At 44.7% G+C, this 22,902-nt stretch overlaps 1 protein-coding gene across 3 annotated transcripts in view; it reads right to left on the bottom strand.

Annotated features, from left to right (window-relative positions):
* HMCN1 (hemicentin 1) overlaps positions 1-15,179 on the bottom strand; it is a 184,835-nt gene extending 169,656 nt beyond the window's left edge. For 2 of the 3 annotated variants that reach the window (XM_085510827.1, XM_085510829.1), the window contains exon 1: positions 14,702-15,159. In XM_085510827.1, coding sequence (XP_085366953.1) covers positions 14,702-14,978 — 277 coding nt within the window. In that variant the 5' untranslated portion in view covers positions 14,979-15,159. Of the gene's footprint in view, positions 1-14,701 lie in introns of all 3 variants that reach the window. The other variant, XM_085510830.1, reaches the window with a different exon arrangement.
* Positions 15,180-22,902: the final 7,723 nt, after the last annotated feature.

Genomic DNA, 22,902 nt, shown 5'->3' with positions numbered 1-22,902 from the left:
ACTCTAGAAGCATTTTCACTTGTACAGCTAACATGAGAATAACACTGAGCCCTTCTGTGCTCAGTCCAAAGGGAGCACCATGTACAAGACATGCTGGAAGTGAGGGAAAGGCTTCTCCATCACCTCCTTAAAAACCCATGCCATGGTTTCTGCAGGACTTCTTGTGAAGCACAAGCTTGTCACCTTTAGCTGTTGTGCATTTCACTGCCAGAATCTGGCCATAGATGCAAGAGATCTGCTGGGCTGGCAGGCAGCCTTGAGATAAAGGAGAGAGTGCTGAGAAAGACAGAGTCTCCCAGAGAGAAAAGTCAGAGGAAGTTCTGAGAAGGGGATGGTCTGGAGGCAGAGCAAAGGAGATTGAAAGATGCAGGAGGCTGAGTAAGTACGAAAGAATAACCACATCAGCAACAAACAAGACATGTGAGCACCTGTGCTTAGTGCAGAGGACTATGACTTAGAAGTAAGGTACATGAATTCATTCCAGTGCTTCAATTCAGGTTACATAAAGCTGAGAAGGGGATGATGAAAAAAAAAAAAAAAAAAAAAAAACCACCTTTTTTTAAAGTCTCTCATCTCAAATGCTCCAGAACACCAAGACATAGCTTTTTTTTTTTTTTTAAAGTAGTGCATTGTTAAATTGGAAGCAAACTTGCTTACATCCCATGCTCATCAGGGGAGAACAACCAGAACACAGCCCCAAGCAGTCTCCTGCAGTGTGGCTATATCTCATTCTAGCCCCAGCAGGCCAAGCAGCACTCACACTGCTCCAGCAAGAGGCAGCAGCCAGCTGGAACACTCTGGCATGAGATCTCTGCCACAGCAGTGGTGGTACTTAGGGACTGAGTAACACAGTGAAACAAAGGGCCAAAACTTGAAGAGATTTGCCTTACGGCTGGCAGAGCTCAGTCCCTCACTGGCTGCTCCAGCCACTGCACATTTACCTGAGCCCACATGCATGTCTGGTTATTTCATCTACCTACAGCCCAAAAAGCCAACTCTGGCACAAGATTTGCAAAGTCGTGATCGCCTAGAGTGTTTGCTTAAAGTCTAAGTCAGCACAGGGACATAAGAAATCAGTCTTTCTAGCTGTTCTAAGGCACTTCATTTTTTTCTTCACAACTCTCCTCCTCTTCTACTCCTCAATAAATTCCAAGAGCAAAAGCATACTAGTGAACTACACCAACACATCACTAACTAAACAAAAGTCTCCAACCTTTGGAAAGCAGACTTGGACATACCATTGTGCAGCTTAAGAGAACACAGGAAATGGTTCAGTGATACTCAGCTTCCCCAGAGACATTTAACCTCAGCTCATGAAAATACACCACCTCCCCTATGAGGACAGGCTGAGGGAGTTGGGTTTGTTCAGCCTGGAGAAGAGAAGGTTGCGGGGTGACCTCATTGCAGCCTTTCAATACCTGAAGGGAACTTACTCCCAGGAGGGGAGTAAACTCTTCGAAAGGGCTGATAATAGCAGGACTAGGGGAAATGGTTTTAAGTTGAAGGAGGGAAGATTTAGGTTGGATGTTAGGGGAAAGTTCTTTACTAGAAGAGTGGTTAGGTCCTGGAACAGGCTGCCCAGTGAGGTTGTGGATGCCCCGTCCTTGGAGGTGTTCAAGGCCAGGTTGGACGGGGCCCTGGGCAACCTGATCTAGTAAAGGTGTATGTTTGGTGGCCCTGCTAGGCAGGGGGGTTGGAACTACATGATCCTTGAGGTCCCTTCCAACCCGGGTAATTCTGTGATTCTGTGAATTCTGTGTGATTCTGTGTCCACAGCATGAAAATTACAATGGCTTCCTGCTTCCCCCTGAGGCTATGAATGTAATTTCAACAAGATGGCAGAGATCCAGCAGTAACCTATGGGCTGCTGTCCAGAGTGAACATAGCAGACATTTAGCCAAGGCTGCTGCCACACAAGGCATTCCTTCACTTCCATTTAATTACACAAATCCACCCCCACTCACTGCACTTCAGCAGGGATTTTCCAGTCCAAAAATCTGGGGTCCCATTCTGCCTTCTGTTACATCCAACTGTATGCCAATGTGGTATCTGAAGAGCACTGCTGACTGTAATTCCTTCCAGAGGTATAAAGCTGATATTAAGAATTTGACACTACTTTATGCCAAGCTGCAAGAAATTGTCTTTTAAAGCTGGAAAAACAGCAGAGCAAGGAAGCACCACAAGGAACACAGAAATATCAAGACAAAGCTTGCTCCCTCTGAATTTCAGCTTTACAGCAGGCATCACAAGGAGCCAGCCATCTGCCCCAACAGCCAGCTCATGCAGACACCAAGGAGCAGTGTAAAAGCCTCCTTGCTCAATGCTCACACCTCCAAGCTTACTTTGGAAGACCCATTACATTGTACACCTTCTCTGAACACGTGCCTGCTTTCTCGCACCAAACACCACACCGAGTTGTGTATTTATTGAGAGCATGCCACCACAGTTCTAAAGTGAGCAGATGAGGCTGCTACAAGACCTTAAATAGGAATATGTTACTGAAAATAAATTCAACTGTGTCAATTAACTTTCATTGTATGTGATGTATGCAGCTTGTTGGCTTGGTGTTTGGGAACATGTCACTTTCAAATACACATATTTTACCAGTAATGCTTTGTAGACTAAAATCTGTGGTTATGTACATTTTAGGAAAAGGGATACAACTTGAGCCAAGCTGGAAAACAGTGCACAGTGTTGTTGCCAGAGGGATGCCAGAGGAAATCCATGGAAAAGGACATGGGACAAACAAAAAGTTAGTTAAGTAGCTCCTCATGAGTACACATGGCCTGTTTACGCTTGTCATACATGCTAACAATACACATTGCAATCCCCATCTGTGGCTCATCCACACAGATCCTATTGGTCCCAGTCTGCCAGCACTACTCCCATTTGCACAAAAAGTTGCTGAGCCAGCACCCAGGTGTGGAGCTGCTGACAGCCCGGGGCAGAGTGAGCAAGGCACTCCGACAAGCCATGCTGTGATGAGCCATACCTGCATTGCTCTGCAGAGCCATCTCAGCAAGACCCTGGGTCCATGCTGGAACTTCCTCAGCACCACGCAGAGTTAGTTCAAAGTGCTTTACCACACACAAGGCTCGTCAGCAAGCATGGTGGTTCTGCTTTAGTAAGAGTTGAACTTACCTACCAGAAGTGAAAGTGGGGGAAAAAAAAAGAAAAAAAAGGAGAAAAGTAATTAAAAAAAAAGTCTCTGAGATAATGGCAACACTTTAGTGCCCATCCACAGCCATCTTCACCCCAAGGATTACAAATCAGAACCAGCAAAGACACCACAGTGGACCACACACATTCCTTAACGTGGGTTGCACTCATCGCAGCACACCTGCATGTAATGTGGCAGCAAGCAGAGAGCCCCCCTCTTGAATTCATTCCTAACGCATAATTCTAGTCAGTGCTTCTGCAGCACTGGAACAGGTTGCCCAGAGAGGTGGTAGATTACCCATCCCTGAGGATATTCAAGGCTAGCCTGGACAAGGCTCTGAGGAGCCTAATCAAGCTGGAGATTACAGAATCATTAAGATTGGAAAAGGACACTAAGATAGACTAGTCCAAAATTCAACCCACCACCACCACACCCACTAAACTATGTCACTCAGTATAACATCCACTCTCTTCTTGAAGATTACCAGGGATGGTGACTCCATCACTTCCATGGGCAGCTTGCTCCAATACTTCACCACTCTTCCTGAGAAGAGTGCCAGTTTCCACCTCACCACATCCTCCGCTCAGGTCATTGTAGAGATGAAGGCTCCCCTGATACTCCTCCAGACTAAACAATCCCAGTTCCCTCAGCCACTCCCCAACAAGGCTTAGTTCTCCAGACTCCTCAGCAGCTTCGTTGCCCTTCTCTGCACACACTCCAGGGCCTCAATATCTTTCTTTGTAGTGAGAGGCCTGAAACTGAACACAGCACTCAAGGTGCAGTTTCACCAGTGCAGAGGTACAATCACTTCCCTAGTCCTGTGAACTACACTATTTCAGATAAAAGCCATGATGACAGTGGCCTTCTTGGCCACTGCTGGCTCTTGTTCAGTCAGCTGTCAACTAATCTTTTCCACCACACAGCTTTCCAGCCCGTCTTCCCCAATCCAGTAGCAACACATGTAGCTGTTATGACCAGTGTAGGACTCGACACCTAGTCTCGTTGAACTTCATCCTACTGGCCTCAGCCCACTGATCCAGCCTGTCCAGACCCCCCTGTAGAGTCTTCCTACCCTCAAGCACATCAGCATTTCCTCCCAGCTTTGTGTCATTTGCAGTTTTACTGAAAGCATACTCATTACCCTCGTTCAGATCACAAATAAAGATACTAAACATCACAGGCCCCAGTACCAACCCCTGGGGACCACCACTTGTGACTGGTTACCAGCTGGATGTCACTCCATTCACCACCCCTCCCTGGGCCCAGCCCTCCAGCCAGTTCCTCACCCACTGAAAAGTGTACCTGCCCAAGCCACGGGCTGCAGCTTCTGCAGAACACTATGGGAGACAGTGTCAAAGGTCTAGGCAAACTATGCAAGCAGCCCTTCCCTCATCCACTAAGCAGATCACCTGGTTATAGAAGGAGATCATACGTTCCTGCTCATTGCAGCAGACTCAGAATACAGACCTTTAACGGCCCTTTTCAACCAAACAAATCTGCAGTCGTATGACACTTTCTGAACTCGGGAGTTTCAGCTGAACTCACCGGCTCCCTCTGCAGTCGGTGAAAGCACATGATGCCTGCTCACCAGACGGCTCCACACAGCTCGATATAACATGGTCCCATTACAGAACATCAGGAACACCGAGGCACTGAGCCTGTCCTCTGGAAGGACAGCATGGAAAGCATGGCTCAGACCTATTGTTACCAAAGAACAGTTTGCACATGCTTTTGTATAAGAAACAAGAAAAGTTCAACAACTGCCACAAGGGAATATGCATGACCAAAACCACCCTGATCCCACCTCCAAATAAAGCATGGCAATTATCTCTACACAGAAGTGAAGAAAGCAAAGTGTGGGCCTCAAGTCTGCCCAATAACAATAGCACAGCATGGCCTTACAATAAGAAAAACTGAAAAATCTAATAAATTGGGTTTAAAAGCAGCACACATAACACAGAGACTTTGAACACTGACTAGGTTACAAAAACTGAGTTACATTCAACAAAGCAGTAAAGAGGCAAAAGCTATTCACACTGGAAGCATCCTATTTCTTCTAACAAAACTGTTGGTTGTCAAAGCATGGTGAGACAACTAAGTAACACACCATCAGTCTCTTTCAACAGAGATAATGTTTTGCCATTTCCAAAATGGAGTACATATGTTCCCAATATTTTCCCTGATGCACACGTCTCCCTCAAAACCAACATCAACAATATATGCCAGGAATCAAATCAATGACTGGAAAAGACACACTAACTGGTATCAAGGGCTTTCATCATTCCAGGGGTTCCTCCTGGCATTCTTCAGGCCACATTAAAAATCCATTATCTAAATGAAGTTTGTTCTGGAAAGTTCCTTTTTCATACTCATGAATCCAGCTTACCCAGATCATAGAATCATAGAATCACAAGGTTGGAAAGGACCTACAAGATCATCTAGCCCAACCATCCTCCCTTTATCATACCTACAACAAGCCACTTAACCATGTCTCGCATCTCCTCATTCAGACGCTTCTTGAACACAGCCAGGGATGGCAACTCCACCACCTCCATGGGCAGCCATTCCAGTGCCTGACCACTGTCTGATGAAAACAGTTCCTTCTTATGGCCAGTCTAAACCTCATCTGATACAACTAGTGGCCATCTCCTCGAGTCCTGTTTGTTGCCTGGGAGAAGAGGCCAAGCCCCTCCGCATCACAACCTCCCTTCAGGACGTTGTAGAGTGCAATGAGGTCTCCCCTGAGCCTCCTCTTCTCCAGGCTAAACAATCCCAGCTCCTTGAGCCGCTCCTCCTAAGACTTGTACTCCAGACCCCTCACAAGTTTTGTCACTCTTCTCTGGACATGTTCCAGGGCCTTGATGTCTTTCTTGTAGTGAGGAGCCCAAAACTGAACACAGTACTCAAGATGCAGCCTCATCAGTGCTGAGTATAGCGGGATGATTACCTCCCTGCTCCTGCTGGTAACCCTATTTCTTACATAGGCCAAGATGCCACTGGCCCTCTTTGCCACCTGGACACACTGTCGGCTCATGTGCAGCCAAGCACTGACCAACACCCCCAGGTCCCTTTCCTCTTCACAGTCATCCAGCCACTCAACCCCAAGCCTGTAGCGCTGCATAGGGTTATTGTGGACAAAGTACTGGTACTTGGCCTTGTTGAACCTCATCCCATTCACCTCAGCCCAGCAATCCAGCCTATCCAAATCCCTCTGAAGGGCCCCCCTACCCTCAGACAGATCAGCACCACCTCCTAACTTGGTGTCATCTGCAAACTTACTGAGGGTACACTCAATCCCCTCATCTAGGTCATCAATTATGATATTAAACAAGATGGGCCCCAGTACCGACCCCTGGGGGACACCACTTGTAATGGATTGCCAGCTGGACTTAACTCCATTAACCTCTACCCTTTGGGCACAGCCTCAAGCCAGTTCCTTACCCTAAGGAGGGTATACCTGTCCAGGCCACAGGCAGCCAGTTTCTGCAGGAGAACACTGTGAGAGACAGGGTCAAAGGCTTTGCTGAAGTCCAAGTAGACTACATCAACAGCCTTTCTCTCATCAACTAGTCTGATAACCCATTTGTAGAAGGAAATGAGGTTGGTCAAGCATGACCTGCCCTTCATGAACCCATGCTGGCTGAGTCTGACCTCCTGGACACCACGCACACGCCACGTGATCTCACCCAAGATGATTTGTTTATAACTTTTCCTGGTACGGAGGTCAGGCTTACAGGCCTGTAGTTCCCTGGATCCTCCTTACAGCACTTCTTGTGGATGAGAGTCACATCAGCAAGCCTCCAATCCTCTGGGACCTCTCAGTTTAACCAGGAGCGCTGGTAGATGGTGGAGAGCAGCTTGGCAATAACTCCTGCCATCTCCCTCAGCATCCAAAGGTGGAGCCCATCCGGTCCCATGGATGTGTGCAGTTCAGGTGGAGGAGAAGCTCCTTAACTGTCTCCACCTGAATCAATTGGAGTGTATTTCGCATTCCATCCCAGACTTTCAGATCAAGGTGTAAAGTGCCCTGAGGATACCTGGTCAGCCTAGTAAAGGCAGATGTAAAGAAGGCGTTGAGGACCTCAGCCTTCTCCTTATCCTCAGTAGCCACATTACCCATGACATCAAGTAAGGGATGGACATTTTCCTTGATTCTCCTCTTACCACTGATATATTTGTAAAAGGATTTTTTATTCTCTTTTACTGTATTGGCCAATCTAAATTCGTGTCAGGCTTTTGCCTTCCTAACTTCCCCCCTGTGTACCTTAGCAACTTCCTTGTAATCTCTCCAAGTAGCCTATCCCTGCTTCCAGAGGACATAGAACCTTAAGAACTGAGCTGAATCTGCTTTGAAACACATACACAGAGTACAGGTCAGAAAAGGACCACATGGCAGAACAGCTTCAAGGCTGCTACCAGCAGGTACAGCAGGATGAGGAACATCATAGGCACTTAACAAAGCCAGTTCAGTGCAAACCCACCCTGCTGGCAGCTGAGAGAAGCTCAGCACTACTTGTAGCAGCCAGCTGGATCCAGCTCCACTGCCTCTGCCTCTCCAGCTGCAGATGGCACTGCTCCTGCTGCAGCAAGCACACAGCCCCATTCCTAATCACACAAGACAGGGTGTTCAGAAGCCATCAGGACATGTCCTGTGTCTGCCTCAAACTGAGCTTGTGCTGCCAGGTGATGCAGAATCACAAGTTGGACTGGGAATCACAGCCTCTCAGGTGACTTTTTTGGTCCTTCTCTTCTGAGAATTCCAGTTCCTCTTTTCAATGAAGGCACTCACCTATGACTCCCAGGCCTATGTCATTATTCATCTGCACATACCACTGAAGATTCACCTTACAGTTAATATTATGGTCTCAGTCACAGTGACACAGAGGTATATAATGCTTATGCCCCTTATTCGTTTAATGTCTGTGTGTCTCGCTCCAATTTAGGAGTGATGCAAAGGTTCTTTTGATAATGTTATGCCCGGCGTGAGATTAAGAAGAAGAGCATTCAAATGTTGATCCGACCAGTTTATTAGAAATGATAGACAACTGAGGGGATGGGGAAGGGAGAGCGACGAATGCAGAAAAAGGTAGAAAAGAGCAAGAATTACGTTAAAGCGGGGAATAGTCACCTCCTGGAAGCAGCAGCGTCCCGTAGCACGTTGTTAACGTTGGTCCGAGGCAAAATAAGCGTAGGGGAGAGCAGCAGCGGAGTAGCAGGCCGCAGATCGATGAAACGCAGAGAAGATGGTCAGAGTAGCGAGGTCTCAGGAAGTGGAGTCTCGGGCAGCGAGGTCCCTCGGAGCAGAGTCTCGAGCAGCAATCCCAGAAGAGATAATAGGCAGCAGTAGGACAACGGTGGAGGAATCTGAGGTCAGATACCTAGATGCCCACAAAGGTTCTTCAGCATGCAGGCATCTTCTTTAGCATGCAGGCGCTCGCGTAGAGAGGCATCTGATGACAGAAAACCTCCTTGTTTCCGTAGTGAGGCATCTGGTGTCAGAAAACCTCCAAATTCGGGGTTTGTCCGTGCCCTTTTTATCCTTCTTTCCAGCCTTCGAGACATTTCAGGACGGCTCGGGTCAGAGTCCTGTGATTTCCTCAGAGATGTCAATCTTCCTTGAGATGAGCCAACACGAGAGAAAGACCACTTAAGGGCCATCAGTCCTCAGAGATGGCCATCTTCCTTGAGATAGGCCTACACAAAAGACCACTTAAGGGCCATTGATCAGTATCTTATCTCCCTTTTGTAGCTCCCGGACTTGTCCATCTCCTTAACAAAGGGATTTCTCGAACCTTGGGTCCTGTGTGTCTCAGACAAAGGCAGTCCTGGAACCTTGGCCAGGACTTGCCTGAACTTGTCCATTTCAGCAAACTTTGAGACAGTAATGTAAAAAGCATGGCTTCTTACACTGTGCAATCTCAGAAAACAACTGTCATCTCCAGATGAGAAAGACAGGCTGTATCCAGCTTGAGCAGAGATGCAACTTTACTCATAGTTTAAAAGCATGGAAGATCTACACCAAATCTCTTCTTCTTAAAAGTTATTTTAAATTTGATTTATGAGCACATAAGCCAATTCAGCAGCTGTTCATATCAGAAATTTGTTTGGGTCCCATACCATGCAGCTTCCATCAACACCCACAGTGTAGCCTGCTGCCCAACAATCACTGACACCAACAAGATTAATCCAGATTCTGTATATAACGCAGTATGGAAGCACCAATCGCTGTCACTCTGAGTTGAAGCCAGAAGGGAGAAAGCAGAGGGAGCAGGAGAGAACACAAGTCAAAAGACTGTAAATCAGCTCTCACTGATAATCTCTGCTTTGCTTGCAGCAACTCAGCGCTGCTCCTCCAGCTGGAAACCCACCACTGCCCACTTCAGTAGCACTCATCAAGATGCCATAGGCTGCAGCAGCCACTCCTTCCAGGCTCCCCTCACAGGGGTCACACCACACAGTGTGAAGTGCTGCACCGGCCACTCTGAGCTGTTCTTCCACTTCAGCTAGCACCATCTTGACTGCTTTCCAGCCTGTTTAGTTCTGCATTGTATTCACTTCAAGATCAACCAGTAAATAGTTTGAAATAATGGGGTAGCTGCTACCAACAGGGGCAGATCTTGCTGTGCAGAGCTTCATGCTGTCAGTCTATGTATTTAAAGTCTGTACAATGACATGTTCTGTTGTTGCACACCTTGAGTGTTGAATAATTGTTGAAAAAATGTTATTGAATAATAACGGCATTTTGTAGCTATGTCTTTTTGAGAAAGAGCACAATATAGGAAGTACTGCCTCTGGAGAAGGCATGTTCTATGTAAATTCCAGAAGCTACAGAGAACAGGCACATGCTTCCAAAGACAGCAAAGCAAAACAGAACAAGTCACTTCTGTGCACATCCGGCATTTCAGATGCAACATGACAAATAATTCATAATGCAAAACAGAAGATAAGATCTCCATTGCATCTTCCAACAAAAAACAGGGATAAAAATTACTGCTCTTGCAAAAAAGGATTTGAGATTTGGGAAAAGTTACCATTGTGCATACCTATAAGGCTGGACAGAGTTGAAACCAAACAATTATTTTAAGTGATATGCTAATAAGTTTTTGGGTGATGTCACCACATTTCAGTAATCTCAGATTTAGGAGCTTCTGGCACAGGCAATACTTTCTTCTGTTTCATCTACACATAAACCATACAACCACACTTTTAGTGATAAATCCTCCCAAAAGATGAGGAAAATCTCCACTGCTAATTAATTTTAGCAGTACCACAATGACAACATTAAGTAACAGTAATGACAACACACATGCTCACAGTTATTACAGGATCTCAGAAACTGAAGTAATACTGGTGGGTGCTTTAGATTTTATCCTCAGTGACTCAGAGTTGTTTCTGACTGTATGATATTGTCAATCTGCTGATGAGAGCAACTATAAAACCTGGAAGCAGTAACAGTAACAAAGAAATGGGATTAGAGCCTTAAAGGAAAAATATTTGCCACTGAAAACATCAGTGGTAAAATAAGCAATAACAGTAATTCTTAATCAGTTAGTTGGACTCAGTGATTCTAGCAAACCCCTTCCAAGTCAGGATATTCCATGACTCTATGATTTTGCCCAGTTACAGTTATCACTAGTCTTCAGACATACCAAGACAGCACTGAACAACGTGAGTGAATGTGAGTGAAAGTGAGTTCAGTGAATGCAGTGCATTTGCACTGCATCTCCTACATCAGGAGAGTGAAAATTTTAAGGCTTGGAAGCACAGGCATTATTTCTGTCATTATATATTTGAGAAGGTCCAAAGTAAATAAAATAAAGAACAACCATGAGCTTTTCAGAACCTTCTGATGCCACTCAATAACACATCTCTAGAATATCAGTCACATCACCTTGACTTGCTGTACTGGGCAGTACCACTAGAGCCATCACACCACAGACTTGTTAACCAACCAGTCCACTTCTTCACTTGTGATTCTGTATGAAACCCAGTTAACTGTCAAAGTAGAAAGACCTTGAATACTGCAGAGAGAATCACGTTTTTTGCCCCAAACTTACTCTTATCAAAGAGAATAGAGGCAACGTCTCTGTGTCCTGTAAGAACTTTACCAAGCACCCAGCAAACACTCTCAAAACATTTGCCTGCAGGAACCTCATCAGTAATCAGTTTATTCCTCCTTGCCAACCCACTGACTGTGCTAGTTCAGGTACCAGACAGCTTTCCAACAGTTTCACCTGCTGAAGAAGGCAAGGAGACCCAGCAAGCATTGCAAGGTAGAGCTGCAGCCCACAGACAAGCAAAGCCACAGCGAGCCCACCAGTCCCTCAGCTCCCAAGGTGAGAAGGGAATAAATGCCCCAGGAACTCTCAAACCCACCTGCTATTGCCAGGCCCTGTCACAAGCTCCTCTCTCACAGTGCTGGAAAACCTCTGGATACCAGTTCAGTTCTAAAGTGGTGGTGATATTGCTCACCTAGAAATGCAGAACACCAAAATGCCAGCTGGCACAGGGTCTCAGCCACACAAGTTGAGGAGAAAAAAGAGTATTTCAGCTGAGCAGAGCTAGAGGTTACAGTCAGAGGAGCCTGCACAGCACCACCCACATGCATCCATTCCGTGGCAGAAGTGTGCATATAAGAGAAAGCCTATGCTCTGCTCCTCTGTTTTCTACTTTTTCTCTTCCTTTATCACCTACTTAGACTAACTGCAATACTTTCTGTATCAGAAATATTAATTTCCTTTGTAAGTCTCCTGGAAAAACCTTTATTTCTTCTTCATTAGAAGAAGGAAAAAACCACCAAATATACGAAATGCAAAGCATTCAGGGCTTCTGTATAGCTTCCTGAACAAGCTAGCATGTAGCCCAGCAGCCCAACCCCTATTACGACTATGGCAGTGCAAGTCTGCTGAACACAGGAGAACACTGGTTATAAGGCTAAACAGTTTTGTGCACTGCCTCTATTATAGCTCCATACAGAGATTTACTCTCAAGAAAAGCAAAGTGAGACCAAGGAGACAAAAAAGAGCATTCCTAATTCTCCTGCACACCCATGTCGACCTAAGCTTAATACTTTCCATCTGAATAAATCATTGTTAGTGTTTTCCTGTTCACCACTATCCAGTTTGTACAAAGAAAGGCCAGGAGATGCTTAGGTCAGATCTGCAGATACACGCTGTACCTACAACATCAAAAGCATCAAGCTCACTCAGAAGCCCAGGGCATTGATAACCACTGTTACATTACACTGAGCACAGTTACATTCCAAGGAACACTCAAGCTCATGCATTAAATATCACAGTGTGCACACTCCTATGCACAACAAACACTAGCAGCTTAGTCCAGGTCTCCAAACGTGCTGAAACCTTGAAGCTGGAGAGTCTGAGTACTCCTGTATGTTAATATTCTAAAGAAAAAGATATGCAAGTTTTGACTAACCCTTTAGAACAACTATACTAACAAGAGTGGGTTGCCCAAAAATGTTGTGTGTGTGTGTATGTATGTGTGTGTATATATATATATATATATATACACACACACATATGTGTGTGTGTGTATGTTATTATGTTCTGTGATAAAGCAATCCCACTCCCCTTATTTAACTTGAAATTAAAATAAATTACTGGACTTTGGTTTTTAAACTAGTCACTCACTCTAGAAGAATGCTTGATTAAATCACAGAATCAAAGTTATTAGCGGGTTAATTCCATTAGCTTTATAGAAAAGTGCTAGGGATGAAAGTGTCCTCTTGGGTTTATTTTCCATTCCAAAATCTCTTAATGGCATAAAAGAAAAAAAGAAGAGCTGGCCACAGATACTGAATGAAGGCAGACTCAATCCAGTCCCTTTTCCACAAGATACAATGGGAGTCAGCAGGAGATCAGGACTAATAACATGCAACTACAAAAGCATTCACTGACCTTAAGCTTTTGTTTGAATACAAAATTTCCCCATGCCAACTTTCTTTACTTCGGGAGGTACTTTTTCTTTTGAAAACAGCCCTTCTCACTACCTACTAAACTTCTGTGATTGTGTTTAGGCATTGAAAAAAACACAACAGAAAAATTCTTGTTATGTTCCCATTGGTTGCTCATGCTGGCACACAAAGGAGAGTCAAAAACCAAAAGGATTTTCCAAAAGGGAGCTCTCAGCATATCATATATATGGTTGCTCAAGTGTGAAACCCATTGCAGATGGGCCACAGTCTTGCTCTGTGCCAAAAGCTTCAGGTCAACAAAAATAAACTTGTCAATTATATCTTTATCTAAGCACCATCATTCAAGCTGTACATCACTGCAGCAATCACAGTGCTACATTTAAATCTACTTCCACAGACCACCACGGTGCATTGGCACATCACTACACGGCACCAATACACAGTATTTTTGTAACGTCACACTCCAGGAAGATAAAGCAGCTTCTGATGGAGAAAACGTTACTTCCCTATAGGTCCATAAATGATGTTGAAGAAGTGGTCACAACTGCATGTCCTTCAGTTTCCAATGAAGAACCTAGATTTGGTCATCAGTAGATCTAAGATACCAGACTACCAGCACTCTGAACTGCCAGAACAACCATAACATTCAAGCTGCTTGGCTGGGCTGCTTCCTACTACAAAAGACATACAGAAACCATCTTCATAAAGTAAGACAGAAGTTTAAATACACCCCTTTCAAACAGTAGTAAGACAAAGAATATGTCCCCTTCTGGCAGGGCATCCATAGTAAAAATAAAAAAAAAAAAAAAAAAAGTTAGAAGTGGAAAACAAAGACATGACATCAGATGCTGAGATACATAAATAGACCTTTTTCGACAGAAGGAGGACCCATACAAACGTGTGGATAGCAAAACAAAGTCTGCAAAGACAAGTTTACTTCAGTCTTCCACATAACTAGTTTAAAATGTATTTAACAATAGCAAGCAAATATTTAGCAAGCAGAGTGTCTGCAGCTCAGGGAACAAGGGCATCTGTTTTCATTTGATGACATTCCTGCACAGAACTCTCAAAAACTTCCTGTCTGACATATCGTATTCTGAGAAATACCATGGAAACTAGAGCTAGAAAGGTTACTTTCAGGGGCCTTCTCACCCCCCTTTCTTTGATTAACTTTCTCAAAGGAAAAAGGGCGTTTGCGAGCGCAGCACCCGCCACCAGGCCAGGGCACTCCGACCGCAGGCGATCGGCACGGGACGGGGCAGGCAGCCCGGGCAGAGGAGGGGATGGCAGCGGGTCGGACGGGGCAGTGCCACCACCAGCCCTACAGCTCCCGCCTGCTGCCGTGCCGCTTCGGTGTAAGCTGCCGCGTGCAACAAGGGTGTTCAAGTTCATGGTCGTACTCCCACAGAAGGGAACTCGAGAGCCCCGAGGGTGCCCCACCGGCGCAGATGCTCGCCACGAGGGGTCGGTGCCCTGAGACGCTCCAGCCGATACCGGGGCTGCTCGGGGAGCGTTCCGGCTCCGGGACCGTACCCAGGAACCGCCCGCGGACCCTCCCGCCCTCCCGAAGCCACTCCAGTCGCGAGGAGCCGGCGTCCGACCCGTACCTGGGTCGTGGAAGGGCACCAGGGCGAAGTTATAAAGCGGCCTCTTGGGTCGCTTCAGCGACGTCTCCAGGATCTTTGACGCCCCCTCGATGACTTGCACCAGGTCGTCGTACATGGAGCCGGTCACATCGAACACGAAGGCCAGCGTGGCTCCCTCCGGGACCGCCTCGGCGTCGGGACCCGGCGCAGCGCGCGAGCCCAGGGAGAGGAGCAGCAGCAGCAGCAGCAGCAGCACGGCGGGCTGCCCCGCGCCCTGCGCCGCGCTGAGAACCATCATCCGCCAGGAAGGGGCTCCACTCGGCGCGAAGTAAAGAAAGCGCTGCAGCTTTTGTCTGCGCGCCGCGGCGGCTCCGCTCCGCCTTTCTTGTATCGGGTAGGGCTGGGGCAGCACCGCCCCGAGGGAGAAGGCCGGGCCGCCGCTATGCCGCGGGGTGCGACGTCGGAGTGAGGCGGCCGCCTTGGGAGCCCCGGCTGCGGCGGCACCAGGCCCCGCCTCCTGGCCCTCTGCGGCCTCGGCCCTCACCTCACCTCAGCGCCCGTCAGCAGTGCTGAGGGTTCCGGCTGGAGTGAGGTGATTGGGGCAGCACGCTGCCCTCCGGGCCTGGCCTATGCCTGCACCTGTGGGAGGGGCATGGGCGGCCGAGGTGCCCCAGCCCCTGCCCGGGGCGTGTGGAAGAACATATAGATGAAGTATGGATGCCTCAACGTGAGACTGGAAGTTCTTTTCCATGCACTCACCTCTTGCTGCTGTCATGTTTCCACAGATGCTGCCTGGCACCTGGACCTTGTGGTCCCTCCGAGGCAGCACCTTCCCCTGCTGAATGGAAACCACGTTGAAGTAATGAGTGAATAGGGCAGCACAGACCCCATGATGTGGGTGCTCCAGGTACCCACTGGGCTGGACACAAAGGAAAGCAAGCAAGTAGTGCAGTGCAGCTGGCCAGCAGAAAGGTGACTTAAGGCCAGGTTTTTCAGAGCTGCTCAGTTGTTTGAAGATGCAGCCTTTTCCCAATAAGCACATAACCTCCAGAAAATCTGCTCCTCTGTGGCAGCCCAGCACCATGTGAGCAAGTGCTGCCACCCAGCTCTCTGTGGCCACCCTGGCCCATCAGGCTGTGGGCAGCGCAAAGAGCAGGAGGGACGTCACACCTCTGGCCTTCATGGAGCAAGGCAGGTGGCTTCCTACTATGTTTGGTGTGGTGGGGAGTGTCAGGCAATGCAGTGGGATTTATATCATTAGCTCCCCTTTGCTCTAATCCTTAAACTGCTGCTAGAACTGCACACTCAGACCATCATATTGTGACTGGAAAATTAATCATGTTGAAATGTTGCTTATCCTAATCAAGTTATAAGCCTGGAATTGAATTATAAAAAACAGATGTTTACATTCTTTCTCCCCTTCAGCACTGATGTCATGAGAAGGAAGCACAGAACTGGAGCTGTGCAAAGCATTCATAATAAAACCCCAGGCCATGGAAAACTCGTCTCATCTGCAGCTCTGCTAACAAAAAAACTCAGACCAGGTTTGTGGGAATATTAGCAAATCCTGTGGGGAGAAGTGCATCTGACGCATAAAGTAGGAACATGTATTTTGAACATCCTAAGGACCGGCAGCGCTGACGTGAAGATTTCACTCAGTCCTTTTTGAAGATGAATTCCTGTTAAATTTTTTCCTGATAAAGAAAGCTTTTGTGTTCTTCTGTCTTAAATTATTTCTCATTTTGATGTTAACAGTCTAGGACAAACTGAGACGGTGTCTCTATGAAAAAGTAACCCTTTGACACATAGTGCTGTATCTCTAAAAATATGGCATTTAGCATGAGTTTTAAAGTACAGCATGAAGAACAATAAACCTCACTTTTGTATTGATGGAAGCTGCTATTTATTTTAGTTGCCTAACACTTTCCACTATATTCTTGAGGCTTGGAAGCTCTGACATTATTATTCACAGCAGGCCTTTAAAATTTGCAGGAAGAATGCCCTGCAGTGAGAGAAATTTTCTTTTTTTTCTTCTCCAATGACACAATTTCCATAGCTCACCAAGGAACCACCTACAGAAGAAAATCCCTGTGTCCTCCTCTGCCTGGTGGCCCAGGCCTTGGCAGCATGCAGGCCAGGTTTAGGCTGCATCATGGCAGTGCACTGTGACCAGAGTGCTTGGGCACGTGGGGTTAGGTGCAGGCCCTGGGTGGGGTGTAACAGCCAGCCAGCCAGACTCCGTGCACCCTGGTCTGCCACAGGGCCAGTAGCTTGGCTCCTGCACATCCCCTTGTGCGCACTGCTGTTGTAGATGTCTGTGGTGCTTGGTTCTTAGCTCTGAACACTTCCAGTGTACTTAAACAGTATTTTCATGCCCGATGTGAGGCTGCAATTCAATATTTTGTTTACACTGTTTGGTAGTGCATAAGCCTGTAGCAGAGCAGAAGATCTTAACACAATTTTCCAATTCCTTCCCCCTACACTGACACACTATCTCTTTGTGAGCAAAGATCTTGCACGTGGTAAGCAGCTAAATAATTGTCCAGAAAAATAATTGTCCAAAAGTGCACATAAGGTGAGGTGGAACAAAGCGCTCAGCAATTTAACTCCTTTCTGTCTAGCCTGTCTCAAGTGTAAAAAGCTTAAAATTTGTTTGCTGTGGAAAAATGTACTAGTACAGAACACTGGGAAGGAAATAAAGCACTTCTCACCTTTTGGGCCTTTGTCTTAATCTGCTCCATTTTACAATATATAAATATATACATATATAGTTAGGAACACCACTATTTAATGGCTGCAGAGAGGAAGTTGCTGGTTTCAGTCCAGTGCATAGTAAACAAGCATACATTTCAAAAACAGAAGTTTTCATCTGGAAAATATCAGAATACCAGCATTTTTAATGCTGGTGCTGCTCCAGTTACAGAGCAGTGGCTGACACCAGGATAGATGCTGGGATCCTATGTACCACTCACAAAAGGCTGCACTCATCCCAGCTCATTCTCATGACATCTCTCTGGACAGCAAGCTTTGCATGTATCCTAGATTTTCCACGTTGTTTTATCATGAGTGTTTGACAAGAATTCCTCTGGATGTCCATAAACATCAAAAGCTTTTATTCCCTTCCTCCTCCAAGTCATACCATTCCATGCCATGCCCCTCCCCCCCTTTTCTTTTTGCTCTGTTTGGACTTCATCAATTGTTGTGGAGAAGGAGAGAATCTTTGCTGTTTGTTTTGGGTATATGGCATTGGCACTCTCTGTGAGAAGCATATATATTCTATAGTAAGAGCTCTTCAGCTCACAGTTAGTTTTCTTTGCCAGTCTTTAACCCTGGCTTTTATTTTATGTATGTTCACTGTCATTAAATGTGTATGAGAGGTATAATGTTGTATTTGCCAAAATAACTGAAAATAATGTATGGGTCTCCAGCTCCGTGCTTTGAAAGAGTACGCAGGCAGAACTCAGGCTGCCTTGGGAAGGGATGGGGTTAAAATGCCATTCCAGAAAGAGGAATGTTACTGAAGGAATTAGCAGGTATGCAGGAAACCAGGTAGGTGCTCCCTAGAGATTCTGCTAATGCTAAATATCATGTATGTGGTTATACATGGCAAAATCTTCACATTTGTGCAGAAAGACCATGAGAAGCCAGAGGGGAGATTTTGTGGTGGCTTCTGGGGGAGATTTTGTGATGTGAATGGCATTACATGATGATGGTTCAGACTCCAAATGATAAACACTGACCCTTCCCAATCAGTGACCACCGCTTTGAAAGCTAGGCAGCTGGTCTCTCACCAGGAGGGCATGGTCAGCAATGCTTTTGTCTTTCCTCTCTGCAACTAAGGCATTTTGTCCTGCTATGTTACTGTTTTATCACAGTAGATTTACATATTCCTTTAAGATGCATTGCCTTTGCCAACAATATAAAGCCTATGACAATATAAACAGGGTACATGTGTAAGTTTTGTTTGACTTCTGGCTTATGAATCTTCAGAAGGGTCATGTATTGTAGGTTTTCTCCAAAATCCATGACTAGAAACCACCTGCTTTTGTTAAGAAAACAAATCTTGGAATTCTAGTATGACCACCTGTCTGTAGGGATAGATGCTTTTGAATGGAGTATTGAATAATCCAGAGTTTGAGGAACTGCAGGTTTCAGATATGCACTTTTCCAAAAGATTTGTGTGAATGTGAAATCAAGGTACAGGCCATATTTATTCTTTACTCCTGCCGTTCAGGTATCGGCATAGACAGAAGCTGGATCCAGAACTGCTTGGATCTGTTTGTACTCATGACTGATTGAATTTTCATCATCCAAACCTCATGGTTACTGCTTTCTTTTAAAACTCGGTCTGCATCCAGAAATGTTGGAAATATTTATGGCTTGCATAATTAAAGCTTTACAGCAGTATCAAAGCAGACAGGTGAATGCTAGCAATCCTACATGTTCTACATGCATATCTAGATGATGGACAGCTTCTAACTTAAAGGTTGTAAAAATCAGACATTTTTAAGATGCCATGTGTTCTATCTTGTAAGGAAGCAAGATTGTAAAGAAGCATGAAGTCAAATGGAGACATAATTTCACAGAATCACAGAATCACCAAGGTTAGAATAGACCTACAAGATCATCCAGTCCAACCATCTACCCATCACCAACAGTTCTCAATAAACCATGTCCCTCAAACACAATACCCAAACATTCCTTGAACACGTCCAGGGTCAGTGACTCTACCACCTCCCTAGGCAGCCAATTCCACTGCCTGACCACCCCTTCATAGAAGTAATAAATTTCCTGCCATTTTCAATTTCCTTTCTCTTTTACAGAAGTTTAAATGTCCGTTTGGTTCACAGCTCAACACCTTTCAGAATATCATGAAGTGGAGCTAAAGAGATAGATGCAAGAAGCAAATAGCAGTACCAACTGGAATATTATGTTTAATAAATAACCTAACTCAGTCAAGAGACCATTTCACCCTGCTGCAGAACTGAATCACCTTTCATCCACAAGATGAAATTATTTTGGTATTGATTATAAAACATTTGCCTTATAAAACAGGTCATCTTATAAAACAGGACATAGAAGTAAAAGTTGGGCTGAAAGTTTTTTTTCTGGCTCAGAAGCAGACATCCTGCTTTTATCAATAATGTATCAAGAGCAGGACTAAGCTACAACCTGCTGTGCAATTTCCTCATTCACATGGGGGAAAAAAAAGTAAATCAAACAATGGATGGAGAAACGGAATAAGTAAAAGTATTGGGCCTGTTCCTAATGGGCAAGGCAGTCAATCTGTAACTTTCTGCATTAAAGCCTATGTGTTTCTGAGTACAGCATACAGTGCATATGTAAACAATATGTAATCTATGTGTCATTAAAAATCTGTAATTGTTAGCTCTTTAATTCCCAGCTTACAAATGAGGAATGAAAGCAGAGAATGAAATGTCACAATCTGCAGCAGAAACAGTGAGCAAATACAGATCTAAATTTCACTTAGGATCATTATTGTCCTCCCTTTCCTCTCAAGATTCTTTGGCACTGAAAGAATATTATGCATTTCTTTCTCTACTGAATATTTGTAGGGATGGAAACAGCACAAAATACAAAACACCTGTTATTTGCTGTAGAAAAAACCTTGAAATGACAAACATTCTGAAATTCAGTAACTTTTTTCCATTGCGAATTTGCTTATGTTTTTATAGTATCCTATAAAAGATATTACATCTTAATTTGTACTACCAGCTAATAAACTTTTCCTTATTATTAGCAAGATAAGGTCATCTTTCAAGCCCAGCTTCTCAACAAACCCTTTTCCTGAATTTGTAAATTTCTGCACTGAAGGAATACATGCTAATTCTCTACTATTCTGAATTACATATCTCTCTATAGATATCTATATATCTGTATTATCTGTAGCCACGTACTCATGCAAATTTACTTGTAACTGTACATTAAAAAATGGTGCATGAGGCAGTGTGGGCTTCATCATACCTACATTTTAAACCAACATCTACACAGACCATAGGCTGCCACATCTAGCCCAAGTACTGTCAGCTCCTTTCCCAGACCATGGAGATCAGATCAATATACTGAATGACAGATCAGTTTGCCACTAAGAAAGGGAGTAAGAAATGACCAGTTCTGAGTTTTAATCTGAATCTTTTAGTTAGGATTTTAGAAAGGACTTCAGTGTTGATGTCTGAAGGTCCTTTTTGAAACTTTTCAATGATTAAAGGAGCTAGGGTTGCATAAAGCATGGCAGGTTTGTTTCACTGCTGTTCTGAGAGCAACAGAGGCAATCACATCAGATGTACACTGTACAGCACTCCTGAATCAACAAGAAGAACCGCCTTACAAGTCAGCCATTTGATTTCTCCAAGAAATGCCCATTAATGTACATTAAATCATACTTATAAACTTTCCACCAATTTATTCAAGTAGAGGACTAAACAGACATAACCAGAGAAGTAGATGTTACAACATACCTGCTGTTACAACACATCTAACTGCCATCACCACTTGAGTAATAAGATTGCTGAGCAGGGATTTTCATAGGGTCATACAATCATAGAATCATGGCTTAGGGTTGGAAGGGACCTCAAGGATCATGAAGCTCCAATCCCCCCACCACAGTCAGGGCCACCAATCTCTACATATAATACCAGACCAGGCTGCCCAGGGCCCCATCCAACCTGACCTTGAACACCTCCAGGGACGGGACATCCACAGCCTCTCTGGGCTGTTCCAGCACCTCACTGCTCTCATAGTAAAGAACTTCCCCCGATATCCAACCTAAATCTTCCCTCCTCCAACTTAAGCCATTTCTCCTTGTCCTGCTGTTATCTACCCTTTGAAAGAGTTTACTCCCCTCCTGTTTATAGGCTCCCTTTATGTCCTGGAAGGCTGCAATTAGGTCACCCCACAGTCTTCGCTTCTGCAGGCTGCACAAGCCCTTCTCCCTCTGCCTGCCTTCATAAGGGGAGGTGCTGCAGCTCTCTGATCACCTCTGTGGCCCTCCGCTGGATCCTCTCCAATATCTTCCTGTCTTTCTTGTATTGGGGACCCCAGACCTGGACGCAGTACTCCAGATGGGGTCTCACAAGGGCAGAACTCCTACACCATAATTATAAAGATATTCTAAAAATTTTATAGCTTAAAAATATTTTATTTTCAATAACTTCAAGTCAAGATTTTCAAGAGAGTTTGGACACGTTTAGGCAACCAAGCTGTACGATGAAAATAGCAGTAACAAGTTGAGGCTAGAAAGCAAGACCGCTGTCTCCCTCTACTGGCTAACCAGAGTGGAATGTTTTGAAAATAAGTTCCCATTAGTAATCTTATTTTGAGAAAATATTATTTTATATATATATATTTTTTTACATAGTTAAAATTGAATTAACTTTTAATTATAAGCAGAATTTCCCACAAGCACACAAGGATACAGTCCACATCACCAAATATTTTACAGAGAGCTTCTAATTAAAAAAACAAACAAACAAAACAAAACAAAACAAAAACAAAAAACAAAAAAAACCAGAAAGTGTACTTTCTAAATTTTGGGGGGAAAGAAACAAAACAAAGCAAAAAAACCCCACACACATTCGTTTAGAGTGTACTTTTCCAAAGTATAGCATTTGTTAGCAGATTTATGTTGTCCCATGAGTGTCCAGCCTTTTTTCTTGCCTGGGCCACATTGAGTGAAGAGGAAGACCACATTTAAAATGCATAACACAGTGAAAGTATGTAAGTAACAAAAACTATTTTTAATATTTTTTACTTAAAGCATTTTTTAAAATAGGCTAACAAAAGCAGAAAAGCAGTGGGTATCTGACGTAGGTTTTGTGAACCATCAGCATGGTTCGAGTGGGAGTCACTGTAATTCTCGGGGACGTCTCAAGTTGTTTGCCAGAGATTTCTGATGACCTTTTACTCTTCTTGTGCTTCATCCTTTAAAACAGTTGTTCACAAATGTTCTTACTGCCAAAAAGCAATGACATGAAAAGGGTGTGATTTTGAAACAAAGGATATTCGAGTGATATTTTTCTCTGGTAAGTTAGTCCTTACAAAAGTCTAGGAAAGAGACATGATCCAATTTTTGATTTGAATATCTGATTGCAACTCTATACATTCCATCTGAAAATCTGAAGGTAATGTAATTATGTTGACTGAAATTGGAGTCACAAATATACCAGAACCATGATTTTTTTGGAATTCTTGAAACCTGTTCT

Source organism: Coturnix japonica, chromosome 11, assembly GCF_054131305.1.
Source record: "Coturnix japonica strain WE chromosome 11, WE-NBRP24, whole genome shotgun sequence".
NCBI lineage: Eukaryota > Metazoa > Chordata > Aves > Galliformes > Phasianidae > Coturnix > Coturnix japonica.
The sequence above is the reverse complement of the archived record's forward strand: the minus strand, read 5'-3'. Positions and strand labels throughout refer to the sequence as shown.